This window comes from Macaca fascicularis, chromosome 18 (assembly GCF_037993035.2).
Source record: "Macaca fascicularis isolate 582-1 chromosome 18, T2T-MFA8v1.1".
NCBI lineage: Eukaryota > Metazoa > Chordata > Mammalia > Primates > Cercopithecidae > Macaca > Macaca fascicularis.
Window position 1 is genome coordinate 77,847,041 of NC_088392.1, and position 26,169 is coordinate 77,873,209.

General features: G+C 40.4%; 1 protein-coding gene and 1 pseudogene across 10 annotated transcripts in view; one reads left to right on the forward strand and one right to left on the reverse strand.

Moving 5' to 3' along the window:
* Positions 1–26,169, forward strand: part of RALBP1 (ralA binding protein 1) — a 62,065-nt gene that overhangs the window by 17,945 nt on the left and 17,951 nt on the right. For 5 of the 10 annotated variants that reach the window (XM_045377846.3, XM_074022926.1, XM_065534229.2 and 2 more), the window contains 2 exons: positions 19,638–19,936; positions 23,652–24,110. In XM_045377846.3, the coding sequence (XP_045233781.1) occupies positions 19,693–19,936; positions 23,652–24,110 (703 nt within the window). In that variant the 5' untranslated portion in view covers positions 19,638–19,692. The remainder of the gene's footprint in view (positions 1–19,637; positions 19,937–23,651; positions 24,111–26,169) is intronic. The other 5 variants (XM_074022930.1, XM_074022929.1, XM_074022928.1 and 2 more) reach the window with 1 other exon arrangement.
* On the reverse strand, positions 24,929–25,070 carry LOC123570136 (U2 spliceosomal RNA; annotated as a pseudogene).

Sequence of the window (26,169 nt, forward strand, 5' to 3'; positions counted from 1 at the left end):
AGCTGGGACTACAGGCGCCTGCCACCACACCCGGCTAATTTTTGTATTTTTAGTAGAGACAGGGGTTTCATGTTGGCCAGGCTGGTGTCGAACTCCTGACCTCAGGTGATCCGCCTGCCTTGGCTTCCCAAAGTGCTGGAATTACAGGCATGAGCCACCGCGCCCAGCCTAAAGAGGTCTGTGTATATTTTTGGGTAATAGTACTTTATTGGATATATTTTCTATAAGTATTTTATTTCAGTGTGGCTTGTCTTTTCATTCTTTCAGTCTTAGGACTCTTAATTTTTATGTTCACTCTCTCTCTTTTTTTTTTTTTTCCAGAGCATTAACTAAAGAAACTAAATTGTATATCCTGTAGATTTTGCAGTTTGATCTGTGTGATATCATGAGATATATAGATCTGTTTATCTATCTGTCCATATATGTTTTCATCCAGAATTCCTGGCTCATTACTCCCCGGAGCCCATGCTATTTCTTAAGTGACTTAAATAATAAGCATATCTTTTGTTAAAGTATTTTGCCTTTTGTCTTTGGTTCCTGAAGAAGCTTTGAAACAACTTCTGAGCAATAAAGGCGAAAGACAGTCTTTTGTTATGATGTTGGAGTACTTTAGATCTCAGAAGTAGGCCTCGGAAGACACCTTTCTCTCTGGCCTTCTCCTGGTCTTTGTTTACTTGCTTGTTTTTCTCCCCAAGGCAGGCCATAGAAACTAAAAACATGTTCTAATCTTCCCCCAGCTTTCTGTCCTGGAGCTGGCCATAAAGAAATTCTCTGACTTACATTGTCTGATTTTAGGTCATAAGGCCCCCATGTCAGAATGGATCTTGTCCCATACCATGGAGGAAGGAATGCGGCACAGAGAGGCCAAGAAGAATCTGAACCAGATAGGCCTTACCGGGTTTCCCCACTTGGTCTATTAGTATTAGATTATTAGATTATACCCTTTTTGTTCAGTCGCATTTCTGCATGGTTGTCCATGCTTCAACATGCCTATCCAATGAAGTTTCCATCAAAAATTTAAGAAGATGGGGTTGCGAGAGCTTTTTGACAGAACAGGTAGAAGTTCCTGGAGGTTAGTGTAGCCAGAGAGGACACGGAAGCTCTACACTCCTTCCTACATGCCTTGCCCTGTGCATCTCTTCATCTATACCCTTTGTGTACCCTTTATAATAAATTGAACATAAGTGTAAACCTAAGTCTTTCCCTAGGTTCTGTGAGCTGCTCTGGCAAATTAATCAAACCCAAGGTAGGGGTGATGGGAACCCTGATTTATAGCTGGTCCTATCAGAAGTGTTACTGGAAAGATGTCCTGATCCAGAACCAAGGATAGGGTTCTTGGACCTCACACAAGAAGGAATTTGAGGAGAGTCCATAAAGTGAAAGCATTAGTTTATTAAGAAAGTAAAGAAACAAACGAATTGCTACTCCATAGGCAGAGCAGCGGCATGGGCTGCTCGACTGAATATACTTATAGTTATTTCCTGATTCTATGCTCAAAAAGGGGTAGATTATTCGTGAATTTTCCGGAAAAGGGGTGGGTAATTCCTGGAACTGAGGGTTCATCCCCCTTTTAGACCATATAGGGTAACTTCCTAATGTTGCCATGGAGTTTGTAAGCTGTCATGGTGCTGGTGGAAGTGTCTTTTAGCATGCTAATGCATTATAATTAGAATATAGTGAGCAGTGAGGACCAGCAGAGGTCATGTTCATCGCCATCTTGCTTTCGGTGGGATTTGGCCGGCTTCTTTACCACATCCTGTTTTATCTGCAAGGTCTTTGTGACCCATATCTTGTGTTGACCTCCTATCTCATCCTGTAAGGATGCCTAATCTCCTGAGAATGCAGCCCAGTCAGTCTCAGCCTTATTTTACCCAGCCCCTATTCGAGATGGAGTTGCTCTGGTTCAAAACCTCTGGCGGAAGCACAGGTAAAACAGCCTAGGACTTGCAATTGGCATCAGAATTTGGAGGCGGGCAGCCTTGGGGACTGAGCCGTCAACCTGTGGAATCTGATGCTATGGATGGTGTCAGAATTGAATTGGAGAACACCCAGCTGGTGTCCACTGCAATGTTGATTGCTTGCTTGGTGTGCGGAGTAAACCCCTACACGTCGTGGTATAAGAGCCAAGAAAAAACTGTTTTTCTACATAATCAGATTGTTTTATTTGTTTATTTTTCAGGGATAGTGTATGCATCCATCAAGGAGCTCTGCTCTTTTATCTCTTGATCTCTTTTTTTGGTGTTACTAGCAACTGTTGATGATCATTGCCAGTATCCATTTTTATTTGTCTATAAAGTGGTGTAAACCAAAAATAAAATTCTAAGTCCCCCAACTGACTGATGGACCCCTGTCTAGGTTAAGGGAGTTCCAATCTAAACCTGAAAAACTAGTTCAGGCCATGAAGGGAATGGGAGGTTGGGCATGCATCATTATACCTTCCTCCCCTTGGAATTCAGACATAACTGACTGGCATTCACGTGAAAACAGAGATCTTAAGACTGACAAAACAGACTTTGTAGCAATAAGATACCAAATTCCAATCTGACTCTAGTATAGCATCACATGACAGATGGCAGGCCCTGAAAGAAATCAAGGTATTTCACCTCAAAATATATTTATTAGACATATTTTGAAATGGCCCTGCAAAGCTGTCTCTTGTGGGGAAAATCTGCATTCTCTAGAGAATCTCCTTTCCTTTGCAGATCTTTTCCCTGATCCAGGAGCAGATTAACTAGAGTCTGGCACCTTTTTAGGTCTGTTAAGAGCTCTGAAACCTGCTTCCTGAGGTTTCATCTGCATGATAAAAATCTTGGTCTCCACAACCCCTTATCTTAACCCAGATGCTCCTTTCTATTGAGTCTAGATCTTTAGGTAATAACAACTCTTTCAACCAATTGCCAATCAGATAATCTTTGAATCCACCTAGGACCTGGAAGCCCTGGCTTCAAGTTGTCCTTTATTTTCAACCGAACCAGCGTACACTTTACATGTATTGATTGATGTCTGCCTTTAACTTCTGTCCCCCTGAAATATATAAAATCAAGCTGTAAAACAGCCACCTTGGGCACATTTCTCAGGACCTCCTGGGGCTGTGTCATGAGTCATAGTGTCAGAGGTGTTTGAACCAGAACATCTCTATCTTGAATAGGGGCTAGGTAAAATGAGGCTGAGACCTACTGGGTTGCATTCCCAGGAGGTCAGGCATTCTAAGTCACGGGATGAGACAGGAGGTCAACACAAGATACAGGTTATAAAACTGGTCGTGGTAAAGAAGCCAGCCATATCCCACCAAAATCAAGATGTCAACGGAAGTAATCCCTGGTCATCCTGGCTACTCATTATATGCTAATTATGATACATTAGCATGCTAAAAGACACTCCCATCCGTGCTATGACAGTTTACAAATGCCATGCCAATGTCAGGAAGTTACCCCATGTGGTCTAAAAGGAGGAGGAATCCTCAAATTCTGGGAAATGCCCACCCCTTTCGTGGAAAACTCATGAATAATCCACCCCTTGTTTAGCATATAATCAAGAAATAAGTACCCTTAGTACAGCAGCCCAGGCTACTACTCTGCCTGTGGAGTAGCCATTCTTTATTCCTTTACTTTCTTAATAAACGTGCTTTCATTTTGCACTATGGACTCACCCTGAATTCATTTTTGTGCGAGATCCAAGAACTTGCTCTTGGGATCTGGTTTGGGACCCCTTTCGAGTAGCAGTGGTCCTTGCATCTGGCTCAGAATAAATCTCTTAAAGTATTTTATAGAGTTTAACTCCTTGTTGATAATTGTAATATTCTTTTTTTTTTGAGATAGGGTCTGTCACCCAGGCTGGAGTACAGTGGTATGATCTCAGTTCACTACATTCTCGACCTTCTGGGCTCAAGTGATCTGCCCACCTCTGCCTCCCGAGTAGCTAGGATCACAGGTGCACACCACCACGTCCAGTTAATTTTTTGCATTTTTGATCGAGACAGGGCTTCGCCATGTTGCCCAGACTGGTCCCAAACTCCTGGGCTCAAGCAGTCTGCCTGCTTCGACCTCCCAAAGTGTTGGGATTACAGGCGTGAGCCACTGTGCTTGGCCTCCGATATTCTTTCATTTCTTCTTTACTGACTAGCCGTAAGATTTTGATAAAGATAAACTTGGCAGCATTAATACGTCACTTAGTAAATTTAGGATAAATGCTCCATTTCTCCCCAACTTTATTAATCAGCTATTCAAAAAATGAGATGTTTCTCTAGATCCTCCAAAGGTGACCAGTGCATTTTTATTTTTTAGTATAATTATGCACTCATGGATTTAAATATAATTGATGCATTTTAGCTCATTGCAGTTGTTAATTTTATCGGTACTCATATTGTCCCATCTTTGGCCAGTGGGAGCTTATTCAAGGACTTCTGAGTCCTTTCAATTCCAAGCATCTTTCGTGATTTACTACTTTCTTTTGTGACTGATGTTTCTGTCTTATCTTGTGCATATTCTGTTCTTAGAGCTCAAATCTACTTAACAGGAACACTTGAAAGTTTCCTTTATTATGTTGTAGGTTCACACAACTTAATATGTATTTACATCTCAACAACTAAAAAGAGAAAAACAGTTTTTCTCTACTCTCTCACAGCACTCTTACACCAGAAGGGTGTAGGGATTTCCCATATCAAACAGTGATCCAATTCTTGGCAGACACTAGGTATTCTACAGCTTAACTTAATGCTGGCGCTGCACTAATCTGAAATTAATGCAGACCCCACAGGTTAAGGGCTCAGTCTTACAAGACTGTCCCCCACTTTAGATATCAATCACAAGTAGTGGGTCCCCAGGTTACCCACAACCATATCCAATTTGGCTCCAAATTGGACATTCCCAAGACCCCCTCTTCAGGTTTGAGAAGTTGCATGAATGGCTCATAGAAGCAGGTAAACACTTTACTTACTATTACTGGTCTATTACAAATGATTTTTTTATTTTTTTATTTTTAAGATTTTTAAAATAGAGACATGGTTTTGCTGTGTTGCCCAGGCTGGCCTCAAACTCCTGGCCTCAAGCAGTCCGCCCGTCTGGTATTACAGGCATGAGCCAGCATGCCCATATTTCTTAGTAGATCACAGTATCACAACAAGTTAACAGCTGTTTGAAAAAATTATACATGTAAGTTGAAAGAGGAAATAATATTTTTATTTCACTCCTACATAAGTAAAATTACTAATGATTTGTGTGTGCCTGTAGGACAGTGTACAACTTGTAATACCTTGCAGTTATATTGGACATCACTACCCTCATTTCTTGTTCCATGATGATTTTTACATGGCACTTTTCGTTTTTCTTTTTTTGTCACATGACCCCAGAAAACTCGGTTTCACAAGATACATTGTCAAGAGGAAAGCAGTGCTATCTAATGTTGAAACTGAACTACTTTTAGCTAGTATTTTGTGCTGTTTCTGAAAGATGTCCAGTATTGCTGTTCCCCTCAAATTTATGATGTCCCAAAACTCCCCTCTGAGTTTGCTTGCGGTGCCCCTGGGTGCTTCATTGCACTCTTTGGGAATCTTGGCTAAATACTGTTATCCAGGTCTTATTGTAACCAATGTGTGAATTTCATTTTTATTAAATAAATGTGTTGGTCCCCCCATCACCCCAGTTAAGTTCTAATTTAAGATTTACTTGAGGCCGGGCACAGTGTCTCACGCCTGTAATCCCCAGGAGTCCTAGGTGGGTGGATCACCTGAGGTCAGGAGTTCGAGACCAGCCTGGCCAACATGGTGAAACCCCATCTCTACTAAAAATACAATTAGCCAGGCGTGGTGGCAGGCACCTGTAATCCCAGCTACTCGGGTGTCTGAGGCAGGAGAATCGCTTGAACCCGGGAGGCGGAGGTTGTAGTGAGCTGAGATCACACCACTGCTCTCCAGCCTGGGTGACAGAGTGAGACTCCGTCTCAAAAAATAATAATAAAGGCAAGAGTCCAAAGTGGGTTTTTCCCTCTGATACTTAATATATGTACAGTTATGTGTCACATAATGTTTCAGTCAAAGGTAGACTGCATATACAGAGGTGGTTGCATAAGATTATAATACCATAACTGTACTTTTTTCTGTGTGGAAGTAGTTTAGATACCAGTGTGTTACAGTTGCTGACAGTATTTATCACAGTTACATGCTGTCCAGGTTTGTAGCCTAGGAGCAGTAGGCCACACCATATAGCCTAGGTGTGCAGTAGGCTCTACCATCCAGGTGGAAATAATTTGTTAATTTTTCTACTTTCTTGTCATTATCCCTTTTAAAAACTTCAGTTTTTTTTTTTTTTGACAGGGTCTTGTGCTGTTGCCCAGGCTGGTGCCATCATAGCTCACTATGGCCCTCGACCTTCTGGGCTCAAGTAATTCTTCTGCTTCAGCCTCCTGAGTAGCTGGGACTATAGACACATGGCACCACACTCAGCTGATTTTTTTTTTTTTGAGATGGAGTCTTGCTCTGTCACCAGGCTGGAATGCAGTGGAGTGATCTCATTTCACTGCAACCTCTGTCTCCCAGGTTCAAGTGATTCTCCTGCCTCAGCCTCACAGGTGGCTGGGACTACAGGCGCCTGCCACCACGCCTGGCTAATTTTTATATTTTTAGTAGAGATGGGGTTTCACCATGTTGGCCAGGATGGTCTCGATCTCTTAACCTCGTGATCTTCCCGTCTCGGCCTTCCGAAGTGCTGGGATTACCACCGTGCCTGGCCCACACTTGGCTAATTTTTTATTTTCTGTAGAGACAGGGTTCCACTGTGTTGCCAAGGCTGATCTTGAATTCCTGGGCTCAAGCAGTTCTTCCGCCTTGGCCTCCCAAAGTGTTAGGATTATAGGCGCTAGCTACTGCACCTGGTCCATTAATCCTTTAAGAGTTGTTATCAGCATGAAAAGGGCATTCATACATTCATATTCATTATAATGAATTTGAGAATTTCACATTTTCTAAACTGATTATACCTGCATATCTTGTCTGAAGCATGTCAGTAGGGCAGAAGCTAAAATAAAGATTAAGTCTCATGGTATAGAAGAAGGGTACAGAAAATAACCCAAATAAAGAATAAAATCTGGATTAAAATACAAGCCTAAACAAAGTTAATAGATATGAAAGGATTAATTATACAGCTACTAAATTGGATAATAATTGCTTTGTGGAATGTGTATGAGAAATTATTTTTGAGCCTGTATATGTGAATAGTTTGCATTTAATGGGTCCTGGTCATAAACCTCAAACATGTTATCATGTGAAGAATTTCACTGTTGATATAAAATCTTTTAAACTTTATCTGCTCAGTCTGAAGGATTATTTCTGTCCCATTTCAGCTTATAAATGTAAAAAAGAGAATGTGCTCCCCATATCTAATGAGCTGCTGGTAGACTACACTTCACACATGTTAACTGTTGCTGGAGAGATTGAACCTGTCCAGCGTTACACACTAGAAGAGGACCCTAGGAAGCTGGAGAGGACCTAGGAAGCTGGTGTCTGATTTCCTCTGGACTTCACCCTATGTGCCTCTTCCTTTGCTCTTGTTTTCTATTCTTTCTCTATGATAGATCTTAGCTGTGAGTGCAAACTATATGCTGAGTTATGTGAATCCTTCTAGCAAATCACCAGTCCTGGGGGTGCAGCCCCAACACAGTAATAAATGACTTAAAAAGAAAAACACTGTTCCCTGCCTCATCCTTGCACCTCTCTCAGTCTTAGTTTTTTTTTTTTTCTTTTAGGTGTTTCTTTTGCTATTTATTTCCTTTTTTCTCATAAAAAAACTGCTATTTCTTGAGATGCCAGTTTTTGACATTATCTATTAACTAGGTATTACGACAGATGAGGGTTTAGGTTTCTTATACCCTTGCCCCAGTTCCCTGCCTTCAGTCCTCCAAAATGACCACTTCACAGTGTTTGATTCAGTCAGTATTAGTGTTATCACGATAACTAGATAAATATTGTATAATACTGAACAGTGGACTACAGATTCTTTTTCTCATCTAACTTTTCTTTCTCTTAGAGTTGATGGTTGTTTCTTATTTTTATCTGCTTTGTTTACTGTTTTATTTGTTTGTTTTCAGATAGGGTCTTGATCTGTTGCCCAGGATGGAACGTAGTGGTGAGGTCATGGCTCACCACAGCCTCGATCTCCTGGATTCAAGCAGTCCTCCCACCTCAGCCTCCCAAGTTGCTGGGACCACAGGCAGGTACCACCATGCCCAGCTAATTAAATCTTTTGTAGAGATAGGGGTCTTGCTACATTGCTCAGGCTGGTCTCAAACTCCTGGGCTCAAGCAATCCTCTCTCTTCGGCCTCCCAAAGTGCTGGGATTAGCAGTGTGAGCCACCATCCCAGCCTATTCTTATGACAGATTTATCCCCAAAGCTCCAGTGACTCTTTAACATGTTTTATTGTTGTTTTCCACGTGGTCAGATGTATCTGATTTCCATCATTCCTTGAACTCTTCTTCGTCATGCTTCACTGTGGATTAGTTGATCACAGATTTGCTTTTATGGGGACTTCCCTTTGCTGCATTCTAGGGTTGAATCTCAATCAAGTCTTCCTACTGTTTATTTACTGCCTTGTTTTTGTAGGAATTATTGAGAAAGTATATTATTGAGATTGTAAATTATTGGGAAAATAAATTTCTTGAGACTGTTAGTCTGAAAATGGCATTATTTGTTGTGGGAAGTAAGGGACCCCGAACAGAGGGAACGACTGGAGTCGTGGTAGAGGAACATAAATTGTGAAGATTTCATGGACATTTATCAGTTCCCAAATAATACTTTTATAATTTCTTATGCCTGTCTTACTTTAATCTCTTAATCCTGTTGTCTTCATAAGCTGAGGATGTACATCACCTCAGGACCACTGTGATAATTGTGTTAACTGTACAAATTGATTGTAAAACATGTGTGTTTGAACCATATGAAATCAGTGCACCTTGAAAAAGAACAGAATAACAGTGATTTTTAGGGAACAAGGCAAGACAACCATAATGTCTGACTACCTGCAGAGTCAGGCAAAAAGAGCCATATTTTTCTTTTTGCAGAGAGCCTATAAACGGACGTGAAAGTGGGGAAGATATCGCTAAATTCTTTTCTTAGCAAGGAATATTGATATTAATATTCTGGGAAAGGAATTCATTCCTGAGGGGAGGTCTATAAATGACTGATCTGGGAATGTCTGTTCTATGTGGTTGAGATAAGGACTGAGATACGCCCTGGTCTCCTGCTGTACCCTCAGGCTTAGTAGGATTGGGAAACTCCATCCTGGTAAATTTTTGGTCAGACCGGTTCTCTGCTCTTGAACCCTGTTTTCTGTTAAGATGTTTGTCAAGACAATATGTGCACCGCTGAACACAGATCCTTATCAGGAGTTCTGATTTTGCCCTTGTCTTGTTTCCTCAGAAGCATGTGATCTTTGTTCTGCCTTTTGCCCTTTGAAGCATGTGATCTTTGTGACCTACTCCCTGTTCGTACACCCCTCCCCTTTTGAAATCCTTAATAAAAACTTGCTGGTTTTGAGGCTCAGGTGGACATCACTGTCCTATTGATATGTGATGTCACCCCCGGCAGCCCAGCTGTAAAATTCCTCTCTTTGTACTCTTTCTCTGTATTTGTCAGCCGGCCAACACTTATGGAAAATAGAACCTACATTGAAATATTGGAGGCAAGTTCTCTTAATATTTATTTTAACTATACACTTGAATGATTGTTGGAACTAATTTTCATTCAGTGTTTGAAGATACTTCTTTAATGTCCTTAAGCTTCCAGTGTTTCTGTTGGCAAATTGGTCCTGATCCTGTGAATATAAGCTGTTTCCCTGGCTCCCTCGCCCACAGGACACTTTTTGGTATCATCTTTTTGGTATCATCTTTTTATCCCCAGTGCTCTGAAATTTCATGAGATGCATTGTCACAGTTCTCTTCATTTATTATGAGGGGTGCTCAGTGGTCCTCTCAGAGGACACTCTTGTCTTTAAATTCTGGGACAATTTATTTCCTTATTGTGGGAAGAACAAGAATGTGTTGTGTCTGCAAACAATGCTTACAAAATATAACATTTCCAAATAATATGTTAATACTGGTTAGTGTTAAGTATATAAGGTACTGATAAGTCAATATTTGAATTCCCTTAATTCTAGATTAGAGAATTTTAATTTACATATTATTTTTTAAAACTATAAATGTGAAGAAAGGTTGCTTTTAGTGAACTTAAGCCTGATACTTATTAATAAAGAACATTTATAAAATACTGAATCTGTTTAACTTGTAAACTAGTTAAGCAAGTTACTGTTTTTCTGGAATAGGCCTTTTTATGTTTAGATAGTACCAAGTTTAATAAACTAGTGGACTTATTCTTGAAAGCTAATTTCAGGAGACATTAGTTTTCTTAATTTCTTTATCTTTATTTATATTGCTTTGTTCTCTTGCATGCGTGACTGATTCTTACTGTGTGTGCTGATTAATATTGGCATATGGGCAGAAAATACTACTTTAAGAACAATGTATAACCTAGTCCTTCAGAGAAGTGAATGTTTGTTTGTTTGTTTGTGTTTTTGAGACGGAGTCTCGCTCTGTTGCCCAGGCTGGAGTGTGGAGCGCAGTGGCGCGATCTTGGCTCACTGCACGCTCTGCCTCCCAGGTTCATGCCATTCTCCTTCCTCAGCCTCCCGAGTAGCTGGGACTACAGGCATGTGCCACCACACCCAGCTAATTTTTTGTGTGTTTTTAGTAGAGACAGGGTTTCACTGTGTTAGCCAGGATGGTCTGGATCTCCTGACCTCGTGATCCGCCTGCCTTGGCCTCCGAAAGTGCTGGGATTACAGGCGTGAGCCACTGCACCCGGCCTGAGAAGTGAATGTTTTTAAACTATTGTTTAGTTAAATTCGAGTCTAGTTTTGTGAACTTTTTTGTTTGTTTTATCTCAGTACTGTCATAACTGTACTTCTTACTTGAAAAGGTACGATTGTTTTTGGTTCTAAAGTAAAATTCTAGATATGTGGTTTTTGCTTTATACTTTGAACACTTTTTGCTATTGCAGAAGTAATTTTTTTTAATCTTCAGTTCTCTCTAGAGAGATACTGTCTTTTACATGGGAACCAGCCACATGCTTTCATTTTGGAATGATTGGAAATAGTGATAACTGGGTGTGAATGTAAGCTGTTTCCCCAGCTCCCTCACCCACACGACACTTGGTATCTTTTTATCCCCTGTGCTCTGAAATTTCATGAGGTCAGGTCCATATTTGAAAAGGAAAGTCCTTTTTCTTTTTTGTTTTTTTTTTGAGACAGGGTCTCTCTCTGTCACCCAGGCTGGAGTACAGTGTCGCCATCTCGGCTCGCTGCAACCTCCGCCTCCTGGGTTCAAGTGATTCTTGTGCCTCAGCCTTCCAAGTAGCTGGGATTACAGGCATGCACCACCATGCCTGGCTAATTTTTGTGTGTTTAGTAGAGATGGGGTTTCACCATGTTGTCCAGGCTGGTCTTGAACTCCTGGCCTCAAGCAGTCCACCTGCCTTTGCTTTCCAAAGCACTAGGATTACAGGCGTGAGCCACTGTGTCTGGCCAACGTCCATGTTTTTTAATGGCTCATGATCACATCTCTGTAAGACATTCACGGCCCTTTATTTTCCTTCTCAGAGTTTTTATTGAAATATAATTTAGGCCAGGTGCGGTGACTCAAGCCTGTAATCCCAGCACTTTGGGAGGCCAAGGCGGGCGGATCATGAGGTCAGAAGTTCGAGACCAGTCTGGCCAACATGGTGAAACCCTGTCTCTACTAAAAATACACAAAAATTAGCCAGATGTGGTGGTGGGCACCTGTAATCCCAGCTACTCAGGAGGCTGAGGCAGGAGAATCGCGTGAACCCGGGAGGCGGACGTTGCAGTGAGCCAAGATCATGCCACTGCACTCCAGCCTGGGTGACAGACTGAGACTCCATCTCAAAAAAAAAAAAAAAAAAAGAAATATAATTTATATTTAGTGAAATGTACACTTTGATAAGTCTTAAATGTATACATACTTATAGCCCACACGTCTGTTACAATGTAGATAGGAACATGGCCATCAACACAGAATATTCTCTCTTGCTGCTTCGTATTCAACCCCTGCCTCATCTCCCCACCCTCATAGCAACAGTTCTAAATTCTTTTGACACCTAGGTGACTACCTGTTCTAGAACTTACTATAAATACAGTCATACATTATGTATTCTATTGTGTTCTTGTGCAGTTTTATGAAATTATCTGTTTTGTTGTACATATGGATTATTTATTTATTACTAAAAATGCTGAATAGTATTCCCTTATATGAATCCAATCTTCTGTTTGTTGGCAATGTGGGTGTTTCTAGTTTTTAGCTGTTACAAATCAAGTTACTCTGATGATAAGCAGGGTTTTTTTTGTGAATATTTGTTTTCATTTCTCTTGGGTAAATAAGGAGTGAAATTGCTAGGTCATATAGAAGGATATGCTTAAGTAAAGATACTGCCAGTTTTCCAAGTCTCAGTGTGTGAGATTTGTGGGTGCCCTATATCCTTACCAGTGTTAGGGATTGTTGTTCTTTTTAAATTTTAGCCGTTCTAGATGATGTCTATTGATGGCTCATTTTGATTTTAATTTGCATTTGATATTTTTTTCTTGGGCTTACTAACCATCCGTATGTCAAAATGAAATAAAATATAGAGATAAATCTCTACATTTAAAACATTTTATTTGGTAAGCAGGAATTGCAATTCAGGGCATACTCACACAGACCTGATGGTCTTTGCTGTGTCCCATGAACAAAGATAAGGTTGGGGGTTTTATTTTTAAAAAGAGAGCTATTTTATATTGCTTTGTGAGAAAGTTCATCAGCACTAGTAAGGTTTGGGGGACTGGCAAGCTCTGAGTGGTGAGTGACGGTGGGTAAAGCCAGTCTTAGAGTGGCAGCTGGTTGCTTAGGTAGTGATTAGATAAAACTGGTTTCAGGTTACAGCAGGCAGTTTCAGCAGCCAGGCTGGCAGAGAATGACATTCTTGGAGCAATGGTGTGTGCCCAGAGTGCTTTTTCCTCTTGGCTTCTTGACTCAGTTTTATTTGGGTATGACCAGTGACCCAGTTCATATGATCAATTTTCATATTGTATTTTCCTTTGTAAACTGTTTTTTCAACTCTGCCCATTTTTGTTATGGGTTTTTAATCTTTTTATTATTCTAAATAAAATCCTTTGTGAAACACACACACACACACACACACACACACACACACACACAAATGTAGTCTTCAAGTCTTTGGCTTGACTGTTCATTTTATCTTTTTTTCTTTCTCTTTCCCTACGAAACAAGGCCTCTCGCTGTCACCCAGGCTGAAGTGCACTGTGGTCACGGCGCACTGCAGCTTACCTCCTGGGCTCAAGTGATCCTCTCGCCTTAGCCTCCCAAATTGCTGGGATTACAGGCATGAGCCACTGTGGTTGGCCTATTTCTTTTCTTAATAGTGTCTTTTGATGAGCAGAAGTCCAATTAGTCAGTTTTTTATTTTATAGTTAGTTCTTTCTGGTAGTGTCTGGGAAGTTTTTACCCTCTCAAAGCCCTCAAAAATATGTTTTTAGAAGTTGTATAGTTTTTAGCCATTAAGTTTTAGATCTGTAATTTATCATGAATTATATTTTGTACATGATATGACATAGAGAGTTGAGCTTCATTTTTTCCCATATGCTTATCCAGCACTATTTGTTGAAAAAGATTGTCCCCTCATTGAATTCCTCTGCAACCTTTGTTGAAAATCAATTAACTATACACATGTGCATTTCTTTTTGGAATTTCTGTTTGTTCCTCTGATCTATTGTCTGTTCTTACTGCAACACCTTACTGTCCTGAATACTGTAGCTGTTTTTGTTCTTGTTTTTGTCTATGCCTGTTGGCATTTCTGGATTTCCCAGCTTCTATCATTCCAAGTCTGTGGTGTGAGATAGAAGAAAACTCTGGGAACCCACCACCATGTTCCTCCTATCCTGAGGTACTGAACCGGTCTGCCTCCTTCTGTCTACCTTTCAGAGTCTTTTTCTTCTTCTTCTTTTTCTTCTTCCTCTTTCTCTTCTTCTTCTTCCTTCTTTTTCTTCCTTCCTTCTTCTCCTTCTCCTCCTCCTCCTCCTCCTCCTCCTCCTCCTTCTTCCTTCTTCTTCTTTCTTCTTTCTTCTTCTTTTTAATCTGATCTGGGAATTTTAGTTGTACTTACCAGGAAGAATAAGGATAACTAATCTTTATTCAAATTTTCAGTAATTTACACCAGGTATCCTCTTGCCTCAGAAATAAGAATTTTGGATTTTTGTTGTTTATTTTCTTACCTTTGAATATTTATACTTAATTAAATTTTATTATGGACCATTTGAAGCCTCTCTCTTCTGCCCTTTTCTTCAGTGAAGTTTGGGCTTGCTATAGCTCCCCAGTGGTCAAACAATATGTCCTATTGCAAACACGTTGTTCTTCCTTTCTTACTAAACCATCCTGCACTCAGACGCTCACTCCTTCATGTCTGCCTTTAGTGGCTCCACTTATCTTCAACTCTAGATGAATTAAGTTGTCGTAGTCTGTTTGGACTTCTATAACAAAATACCATAAAGTGGGTAGCTTATAAACAACAGAAATGTATTGCTTTTAGTTGCAGGCTGGAATGTCCAAGATCAAGATGCTGACAGATTTGGTGTCTGCTGAGGGCCCACTTTCTGGTTCATAGATGGGGCCTTCTTGCTGTGTCCTCGAGTGGTGGATGGAGATGGTGAACTCATAAAAAGGAGGAGAGAGTGTCCTCATAAGAGGACACTAATCCCATTAATGAGGACTCCACCCTCACAACCTAGTCACCTCCCAAAGGCCCTCCCTCCTAATACCATCACCCTGGCGATTAAGTTTCAATATATGAATTTTGAGGGGACACATTCAGTCCGTAGCACAACAAGTCAATAAATATTTCTTTGGAGTAGCTTTTGTGAGATAATCTATTAAATACTTCATGAACAAAACTGTCTTCTTGTCTTTATCAGTCTAGTATGGAAACAAAAATAATTGTGTACCAGGAGAACGTGGAAACATAGGTATAACTTAACCAATATTGTAGGAGTGAATGATCAAAAGCCATCTGGCATTTTGCTGCTGGTATTCCTGCCCTTACTCCTCTCTTAGCGCCAGTTTTGTCACTTTCTGGCTTTGGAATTGGTAATGACTCCCACACCAGGTCTGAACTCCTCAGCATGGCATTCAGTTGTCTGAGCCCACCGTATCTTTTAATGTCTTTTCCATTGCTTCTTAGCAAGAACTGCCCGGGTCAGGCTGGTCTTCTCCCATTCTCGTAAGTCCCAAATGTTCCTGTGTGTCTTTAACCACACTGTTCCTCCTGGCATAAATGTATTTATTCCCTTTTGTGTGTGTATATATGAAGGGGGGTTCAGTGAAAAAAAAAAGTGTTTTGAGTCAAACAGATCCCAGTTTTATCTTTTGCTATGTGATTTAGGGTAAGCTATTTAAGCTCTCTGAGCCTTACTTTCTCTGTTTGTAAACATGGAAAAATACTGCTTTTCTTATGGAGTTAGCTAAATTACTGCATGTGAAACCCAGAAGGCACAGGAACTCAAATAAAATGTCGACTCCCTTTCTTTATTTCCTGAATTAGAACTTAAGGCTCAGGGCAAGATTCATTTCTTCTAATATTTGTCTCATCAACAACAAATATGTTGAGAACAGAAAAGATACCAATTAGTTTATTAAATAAACATTTGACTACTTAGTGTGTGCCATAGGTAGTGTGAAATGTTGGAGCTCACCGTTAGCGAGGTGAACACATGCATATGTAATTGAAATACAGTATGGTAAGCGCTGTGAAGAGGTATGTTCAGGATGTTCTCGGACACAGAAAAGGAGTATTTGTGGCTTATACTAGATGGGGTGGGTCACCAGGAGGATTCTTGGAGAAGTGTTGCTGGTGCTTGATTTTTTTAAACAGCTTTATTGAGGTAGAACTCATGTAAGATCCACCCACTCGAAGTGTATAATTTAATGATTTTTAGCCAGTTTATGGGTTTCTGCAACCATCACCATAATCCAAAATTAGGATGTTTCCATCATCTACAAAATCGTGCTCAATTGCAGGCCTAGTGTTAAAGGATGAATATGAATTAGCCACACAAAAATACTGAGAGGAAGGCTGGATTCCTGGGAGAGAATGAGCAAAGACAGAGAAGTATACAACATGGTATCCGTGTGGGTGATAAATCTATGAGCATTTTTTTTTTCTGGAGTGTAAAGCTGTGCTCCTGCCCCACAAGTTGTGTTTTAGCTTCCATGGACTTGAGCTCAGTTTCCTCATCTCTAATGTGTAATTACTGTTACCTTGTTGAACTCTAGGTCCTTTTAAACTCTCAACTCTTAGATTGTCAAAACTTCAATTAATGGGAAAAGAGAATGCACTTTAAAAAACTATAGTCAAGGCCAGGCGTGGTGGCTCACGCCTGTAATCTCAGCACTTTGGGAGGCCGAGGTGGGCGGATCACAAGGTCAGGAGATCGAGACCATCCTGGTTAACACGGTGAAATCCTGTCTCTCCTAAAAATACAAAAAAAAAATTAGCCTGGCATGGTGGCAGGCACCTATAGTCCCAGCTACTTGGGAGGCTGGGGCAGGAGAATGGCGTGAACCCAGGAGGCGGAGCTTGTAGTGAGCCGAGATCCCGCCATTGTACTCCAGCCTGGGTGACAGAGTGCGTTCTGAAACAAACAAACAAACAAAAAACAACGATAGCCAAGGCCAGGCATGGTGGCTCACACCTGTAAGCCCAGCACTTTGTGAGGCCAAGGCTGGTGGATCACCTGAGGTCAGGAGTTCAAGACCAGCCATGGCCAACATGGTGAAACACCGTCTCTACTAAAAATACAAAAATTAGCCAGGTGTGGTGAGGCACACATGTAATCCCAGTTACTTGGGAGGCTGAGGCAGGAGAATCACATGAACCCAGGAGACAGGTTTAGTGACTCAAGAGTGCGCCACTGCACTCCCGCCTGGGCAACAAGAACGAGACTTGCATCTCAAAAAAACAAAAACAAAAATCATAAAAAGATAGCCAAAAGTCAGGGCCCATTAAGATAACAGAATTATACTGATGCTTATTGATCCTTCAATGAAAACTTTTTTTTGTTTTTAATTTTTTTTTCTGATTCTACAAGCAATAGTGCATATTGGGTAGAAAATTTATAAAAAGCAGAAAGACAAAAAGGGAGTTTAGATCACTCATAATCTTACAATTCAGAGATAATTGTTATTAATATCCTGTTATTTTATGCATATATTTACATATTTGATATGCTGTAAATAAAATTGCTTTTTCCTCACATCATTAAATATTGTCAAAAGCATGATTTTTAATGCTGCATAATTTTTACAGGATCAAAAAATAGCTTGTTCTTTTTTTTTTTTATTTTGAGACAGGGTCTCACTCTGTGACCCAGGCTGGAGTGCAGTGGTGCGATCTCAGCTCACTGTAACCTCCGTCTCCTGAACTCAAGTGATCCTCCCACCTCAGCCTCCCAAGTGGCTAGGCCTATAGGCATCTATCACCACACCCAGCTAATTTTTTGTATTGTGTTTTTAGAGACAAAGTTTTGCCGTGTTGCTCAGGCTAGTCTCAGATTCCTGGGCTCGAGTGGTCCACCCACCTTGGCAGCCCAGAGTGCTGGTATTATAGGCATGAGCTACCGTGCCAGGCCGCTTTTCATTTTTTTAAGTGATAGAAGTAATATATAGACATGGCAAGGTTCAAACTATATAGAAAGGATACAATGGAAAGAATAATGTCTACCCTTATGACGCTTCCAAGAGTTAATAGTAATTAACCGTTTCTGATATGTTTTCAGAAACTCTGTGTGTGTGTGTGTGTGTGTGTGTGTGTGTGTGTGTGTGTGTGTGTGTGTGAGAGAGAGAGACAGAGAGAGACTTTATAGCCTATTATTTGGATAAACCATAATTTAATCAGTATTCTAGTGATAGCATTTTAAATTATTTTGTTTTTTGTTTTTACAGTACTGCAGTGAATATTTTCTTGCATATATCTTTGCATTTTTGTGAAAGTATGTCTGAAGGATAATTTCCTAAAAGCGGAATTCCTGGATCAAAAGAATAGATTTAAAATTGTAATAGCTACGATAAGATTACTTTTCAAAAAGGATCGTGTTACACTTCTACCATTAGTAGGTGTTCTCGTGAGTCTTGTTTCCTCTATCCTTACCATCATAATGGATCTTATATGTGCCATTTTGTTCTTTGCCATTCTCATATTAGAAAAGTGATAGTTCATTGTTTAAAAAATTATAATTGAAGTTGAACATTGTTTCCACTCATTTTTTAGCCACTTTTCTGTGAACTGCCTGTTCACATCCTTTGTCTGGTTCTCTTAATTTGTTGCTATTTTCATTAATTTAAGAATTCTTTGCTTTTTAGAAATTAGCTCTCCCAATTTGCAACTTTCTTTTTCTTTTCTACATTTGCTTGCTTTTGACTTTGTTTATGGTCAGAATTGTCACTTATGGCTTATGGATTTTTTTAATTGTGAAGTTAACCTTTAAGTGAGTGCAAAGAGAGGCCGGGCACAGTGGCTCACACCTGTAATCCCAGCACGTTGAGAGGCCGAGGCAGGTGACTCACCCGAGGCCAGGAGTTCGAGACCAGCCTAACCAATATGGTGAAACCCTGTTTCTACTGAAAATACAAAAAATTAGCTGGGTGTGGTGGCAGGTACCTATAATCCCAGCTACTCAGGAGGCTGAGGCAGGAGAATCACTTGAACCTGGAAGGTGGAGGTTGCAGTGAGCCAAGATCGCGCCATTGCATTCCAGCCTGGGCAACAAGAGCGAAACTTCAAACTCCATCTCAAAAAATAAATAAATAAATAAAGTGAGCGCAAAGAGAAAAAGTGATTCTGATAGTATTTCAAATGAATGTCATAATGACATTAAAGAGGAATAAGAATTAATCCAAGTAACTTTTAAACGCAGTACTTTGACTATGTACCTACCATCTAAAGAAGGGAAAAAGTGCGAACAAATTTTGAACTCCTCTTACATTTGCCCTTTGTAGCATCTGTTGTAGTAAAACTATTTTGCATGTATTTTAGGATTGACTAAATGAGGGTTCCTTCATTTCTTTTAGCATAACTGCAGTACAGAAATATAGTTATTATTGATACATGAGCTGTATATATAATTGCATGCATCATAGAATCATAGTGGTCTGTAATTATGTGAATCATTAAATATATAACTTTAATTATAAAATTTAATTACGATATGAACTGTTCACGTGTAGTTATAAAGATATCTTTGTAACTTATTTATAGTTGTTTAGTCCTAAAGTAAAATACTAAGATTTTATGTTGGGTAGCAGTCAAAATGAAGTACTTTAGAATGATGAGGTTTTTTTTCTTTTCTTTTTTTTTTTTTTTAAGGAATTCCGTATTCCTTTAAAGGACTTTGGGAACTCTACCTCTGATTTTCATTATTTTACAAGGGGGTTGTGAAGAAAATACTTTTGATTTGTAAATGCTGTGCTGTGTATTTGTGGTGTTTTTGTTCCCTGGTGTGAGGTGACTCTGCTCATGTTTTTCTCTTGGTGCAGGTGTAATGGATAGGTAACAGAGAAGACCTCCTCCCTTCCTAGTCAGGGCATCAGCATGACCGAGTGCTTCCTGCCCCCCACCAGCAGCCCCAGTGAACACCGCAGGGTGGAGCATGGCAGCGGGCTTACCCGGACCCCCAGCTCTGAAGAGATCAGCCCTACTAAGTTTCCTGGACTGTACCGCACTGGCGAGCCTTCACCTCCCCACGACATCCTCCATGAGCCTCCTGATATAGTGTCTGATGATGAGAAAGATCATGGGAAGAAAAAAGGGAAATTTAAGAAAAAGGAAAAGAGGAGTAAGTGCCATTTTTTCCTATGCTTTAGATATTTTTATTTTATTTTATTGTACTATTATTTTTTGAGACAGAGTCTTGCTCTGTTGCCCAGGTTGGAGTGCAGCGGCACAATGTCAGCTCACTGCAACCTCCGCCTCCCAGTTCAAGCAATTCGCATGTCTTAGTCTCCGGAGTAGCTGGGACTACAGGCGTGCGCCACCATGCCCAGCTAAGTTTTGTGTTTTTAGTAGAGAGGATTTTGCCATGTTGGCCAGACTGGTCTTGAACTCCTGACCTTAAGTGATCCACCCACCTTGGCCTCCCAAAGTGCTGGGATTACAGGCGTGAGCCACCGTGCCTGGCTTAGATATATTTTAAATAAACTTCCACTCTAATTACATGTACCAGCTGTCTTCTGCAAGCATGTCAAGGCAGAGACTCTTGTTTGATTTTTCTGTTCTTTATTTTTCAGGGTCTCAGTTTTTGTATATTAGAATTGTATTTTGGGGACTTAATCTCACAAATAAAAATACTGAGTTTCCAGAAATGGCAAAGTTTTCTACTGGATATTTCCTGAAGTAATAATTCAAAATAATGTCTAGAAAGTAGATATTGAGCTGGGCACAGTGGCTGACGCCTATAATCCCAGCACTTGGGGAGGCTGAGATGGGAGGATTGCTTGAAGTCAGAAGTTCAAGAGCCTGAGCAACAAAGCCACACCCCTCTCTACCAAAAATTTAAACAATTAGCTGAGCATGGTGGTGTGTGCCTGTAGTCACAGCTACTTAGGAGGCTGGGAGGTCAAGGCTGCAGTGAGCTATGCTTGCACCACTGTAGTCCAGCCTGGGTGACAGAGTGAGACTCTGTCCTCTCCCCCACCGAAGGCCCCCCCCAAAACAGATTGATACTGGAATTTTGCCCTTAAAGCATCTTACTTTTCTTGGGTCAGTCATGTCCGCTATTTGGGGTACACTTTATTGGAACCTTCATTAAAGTAGTTATTTATCTTAAGCAAATACCATGATGCATTCCATTTGAGGGCCTATTCAGTAGGGAGGATGAGTCATTTGAGCGTAACTTTTTAGTATGTTAAAAGCAAATAAAGTGAGTTATTTTAAGTATTCCTTATTTTGGACTTCATGATATTTTAAATTGATTTGTTTTTGAAGGATTACACAGAGCACACAAATTATATACAACTTGATGAGTGGATATGCTTATGTAACCACTGCAAGGATCTGGAAATAAAGCATTATCAATTTTTTTTTGTTGCCTCTTTAAAGGGAATCACCTACCCCTCCCATAAGTAAACTTCTTTTATTGTTGATTGGTGCTCCTGATTTTAAACTTATGTATACTTCTATTTGTATCTAGTTTCTTTTGCCCAATATTACATGTTAAAAGTAAAACTTTAGACAAACTAAATTTAATGGATTTTTTTTTTTTTTTTTGAGACAGTCTTGCTCTGTTGCTCAGGCTGTAGTGTGCAGTGGTGCGATCACGGGTCACTGCAACCTCTGCCTCCCAGGTTCAAGTGATTCTTCTGCCTCAGCCTCCCAAGTAGCTGGGATTACAGGCACCCGCCACCATGCCTGGCTAATTTTTATATTTTTAGTAGAGGCAGGGTTTCACCATGTTAGCGAGGCTGGTCTCAAACTCTTGACCTCAAGTGATCCGCCCACCTCAGCCTCCCAAAGTGCTGGAATTACAGGCATGAGCCACCCCACCTGGCCAGTTTAACAGAGTTTAATTGAGCAAAGAACGATTAGGGAATCCAGTAGCCCCTAAAGCAGAATAGGTTTAGAGTGACTGGTGCTGCCACAGGGTCACATTTATGGACAGAAAATGTAAAGTGACACACAGGAAACAGAAGTGAGGTGCATAAACAGCCGGATTGGTTATAGCATGGCATTGGCCTTATTTGAGCAGTTTGAACAGTTGCCTCCGTGATTGGCCGAAACTCTGTAATTGGTACAAGAGTAGATTACAGTCTGGGGTACACTTTATTGGAACCTTCAATAAAGTAGTTACTTATCTTAAGTAAATACCATCATACATTCTATTTGAGGGCCTATTCAGTAGGGAGAATGAGTCATTTGAGCATAGCTTTTTAGTATGTTAAAAGCAAATAAAGTAAGTTATTTTAAGTATTCCTTATTTTGGACTTCATGATATTTTAAGTTGATTTGTTTTTGAAGGATTACACAGTTAGGTTACAGTTCATAATGTACGGAGAAACCTTTAGGCCAAACTTAAAATACGTGAGGAGGCAGCTTTAACTTAACATGTTTGTTAGATTAATTCATGTTATTCCATGTGTCAGTAACTTGTTCATCTTTGCACTAGACATTGTTCCATTGCATTATGTGTTAGAGTTATTAATCTGTTCTGCTGCTGCTTGCTTGGGTGGTTTTCCGTTTCTGACTGTTATGAATAGTGCTTCTGTGGTGTACATGTTTTTGTATTTCTGTGATGTGTGTGCCTGGGAGTGGAATTGCTCTTTTGTAGGCCATGTGTATTTCAGCTTCAGTAGATCCCTGCAAAACAATTCCCCAGAATGCTTGTACCAGTTTACCTTCTCACCAGCAATGTATGAACATTCCACTTGCGAAAGCATCTTTGTATTTTGTCCTTAAGATTCTTGCCATTCTGGTTGGTGTGGGGTACGTGGTATTTTAGTTAGAGGGCAACTTAGGAAATAGCTGTTATCTTTTATATAATAGCTTGCAAGGTAGCTAGCTAAGGAAAATAATTAGGAGAGTTACAGATATTAAAAAAACAACAAAACCAAACTATGACAACTGTGACATGGTTGGTAAAGCAATTGGGCACATTTGTCAGTGTGTGAAAACCAGAGCTTTCTGATGCAGGGAATTTGGCCACCATCTAAAGATGAGGGAATTTCCCAGTTCAATCCTCTACTTAAATGAGTCTGCAGTTCCTGCTGCAGTCTCCATAAAGAACTTAGCAGCTGGTGACAGGAGAGTGAAATGTGATAGAGGAATAACTGAAGCACATCAACAGGAGTGAAGTTCGTCCTGCTTTGAGATTGCCTAAAGTGACAGGCACCACTTAGTTGGAAAAGCTAGAGTAGGTAGAGTGAACACAGGTTGAGTATCCCTATTCCGAAAATCTAAAATGCTACAAAATCTGAATCTTTTGAGCACTGGCACGACACTCAGAGGAAATGCTCATTGGAGCATTTTGGATTTCAGATTTTTAGGTTAGAGATGCTGAACTGGTATAATGCAAATATCCAGAAAAATCTGAAATTTGTAACACTTCTGGTCTCAAGTATTTCAGATAAGGAATACTCAACCTGTAGGATGTTAGAGGACATGACTCACATGACGAAAGCATTCTCGCTGTATTTTAGAAAAGGATTCATTCCATTAGCCCTTTATGTAGAGCCTTTCAGGTGTATCTCTGATGTTTGGTTTGCCAGAATTCTACTTACACACACATATAAAACCTATTTCCCCTCCTAATACTGTAAGGATAACTTGTATCTCTTTGTCCCCCCTCTTGTGGTCAAGAGATGTCACTGCAACATCATTTTCACTAAGAAGAAACCCATTTCTTTGCTGGGAAGTGCCCAGGAGGAATTGGCCAAGAAGTGAAAAGCTAGATAGCTGGTGCCAGGCGGCACCGTTTTTTGGTTCTGTTTTTAGAAAGTATATGGACAGTTTGACATTAAACAAACATATAACTTACACTGTCTCCGTGTCTTTGGCAGCTGAAGGCTATGCAGCCTTTCAGGAAGATAGCTCTGGAGATGAGGCAGAAAGTCCTTCTAAAATGAAGAGGTCCAAGGGTATCCATGTTTTCAAGAAGCCCAGCTTTTCTAAAAAGAAGGAAAAGGATTTTAAAATAAAAGAGAAACCCAAAGAAGAAAAGCATAAAGAAGAAAAGCACAAAGAAGAAAAACATAAAGAGAAGAAGTCAAAAGACTTGACAGCAGCTGATGTTGTTAAACAGTGGAAGGAAAAGAAGAAAAAGAAAAAGCCAATTCAGGAGCCAGAGGTGCCTCAGATTGATGTTCCAAATCTCAAACCCATTTTTGGAATTCCTTTGGCTGATGCAGTAGAGAGGACCATGATGTATGATGGCATTCGGCTGCCAGCCGTTTTCCGTGAATGTATAGATTACGTAGAGAAGTATGGCATGAAGTGTGAAGGCATCTACAGAGTATCAGGTACTGGGAATGTGCACTTCACTTGGTGGTTTTTAATAATTAACTTCACTTTCATTTTTCAAAGGAAGAAAAAATATTGTGAGGACAATTTGGCCTGGATCCTAAGCTTTATTCATTTCCTCGATCCTCCCAGTTGCACAGAAATCCACCCCTCTCCCCAGCCTTTCTTTGGTGTTCCAGCATTTGGTTTTTTATGTTTCCTTCCATTAGGAGGATTTCACGTTAGTTGTTCGTAGCTCGCAGCAGCCAGGAGTAAAACGAAGTGAAGTAAACTGGTAGCATTGCTTAACAGGGCTGCATGCAGACTCTTTTTTTTTTTTTTTCTTTTGTTTGTTTGTATTTTCGAGACAGAATCTCGCTCTGTCACCCAGGCTGGAGTGCAGTGGCATGATCTCAGCTCACTGCAACCTCCGCCTCCTGGGTTCAAGTGATTCTCCTGCCTCAGCCTCCCGAGTAGCTGGGATTATAGGCATGTACCACCACACCCAGCTAATTTTTGTATTTTTAGTAGAGACAAGGTTTCACCATATTGGTCAGGCTGGTCTTAAATCCCTGACCGCAGATGATCTGCCCTCCTTGGCCTCCCAAAGTGCTGGGATTATAGGTGTGAGCCACCACTCCCAGGCGCCTGCTTTTTTTTTTTTTTTTCTTCTTTCCTCTGTAAGCAGAGGCTCAGTGATACAAGGGTCATCAGCAAGAAAAGGAAAGTTAACACTGTGAAGGAATCTTCTTGGCCAAGAGTCACGTTTATGGACACAGTCATATAATGCATTTCCTTAGCTCAGCTAAGAGGTGTGAAATGGTTTTGGTTTTTGTTTTCTTGGTGCACGGTTCATAGAGGTACTGCAATACCCGGTCAATACATGGAGTGGTCCAAGCGAGCTTCTGCTCCGTCTCCCTGCTCCAGAAATCTTGGAACAGATACTACACCTGACTTTAGCTAAAAGACCAAGACGTGGTCAGTGTTTAGGCCCTATATGTGAATGCTTTGGTCAGCTACATGCCACTATTACATATATTAGCAACACTGATTTTCTATTTATCTTTATTCCACATGTATACAAATTAAATTTCATATTTGGCAAGAGTGTGTTTTGATTGGGTATCTAAATCAAGCAATATGTATAGTTTTAAAAGTAAAAAAGATTTCTTACAAAGCAGTGTGATAGGATGAAAGCCCTGACGTGTAGCAGCATGTGTGTTCCAAATTATTACATTGCCATTATTCAGTTTCTTGGTACATCACCAGTTTCTGTTTAGAGACTTATTTTATAAAATTAATTGTTGACTGAGGCAGGAGGATCACTTGAGCCCAGGAGTTTGAGGCTGCAGTGAGCCATGGTCGTACCACTGCACTCCAGCCAGGGCGAGAGTGAGACCTTGTCTCAAAAATAATAATAATACTTGTTGGTCACATGTATTTTCATGATGAGTTGTTAAGTCATACACATGTAGAATAGATAGATTAAACTTAGTTTTTTCATTTAATTGGTTCGTATGCAATTCTAGAAGGTAGATTTGATATTTAAGTTTTGCTGAGAAAGGGCAGTTTTTTTGTTTTTTTTTTTTGTGTGTGAGACGGAGTCTCTCTCTGTCGCCCAGGCTGGAGTGCAGTGGCTCCATCTCCACTCACTGAAAGCTCCGCCTCCCAGGTTCCAGCCATTCTCCTGCCTCAGTCTCCCGTATAGCTGGGACTACAGGCGCCCACCACCGCGCCCGGCTAATTTTTGTATTTTTTTTTTTTTTAGTAGAGACGGGGTTTCACCGTGTTAGCCAGGATAGTCTCGATCTCCTGACCTCGTGATCCGCCCGTCTCGGCCTCCCAAAGTGCTGGGATTACAGGCGTGAGCCACCGCGCCCGGCCTTGGGCAGATATTTTTGATAATTGGGAAAACCGTTACATAATCCACTAGATTACATGCCATTGTTTAAGAGTATTTTGACTAAAATGTTATTTTTTTATAGAAAATGAAATAAATTAGGCATTGAATTTGAGTTTATAACTCCTTAGTATTATATAAACATATTTAAACTAATTGATTTTTAAGAATAATTGGCT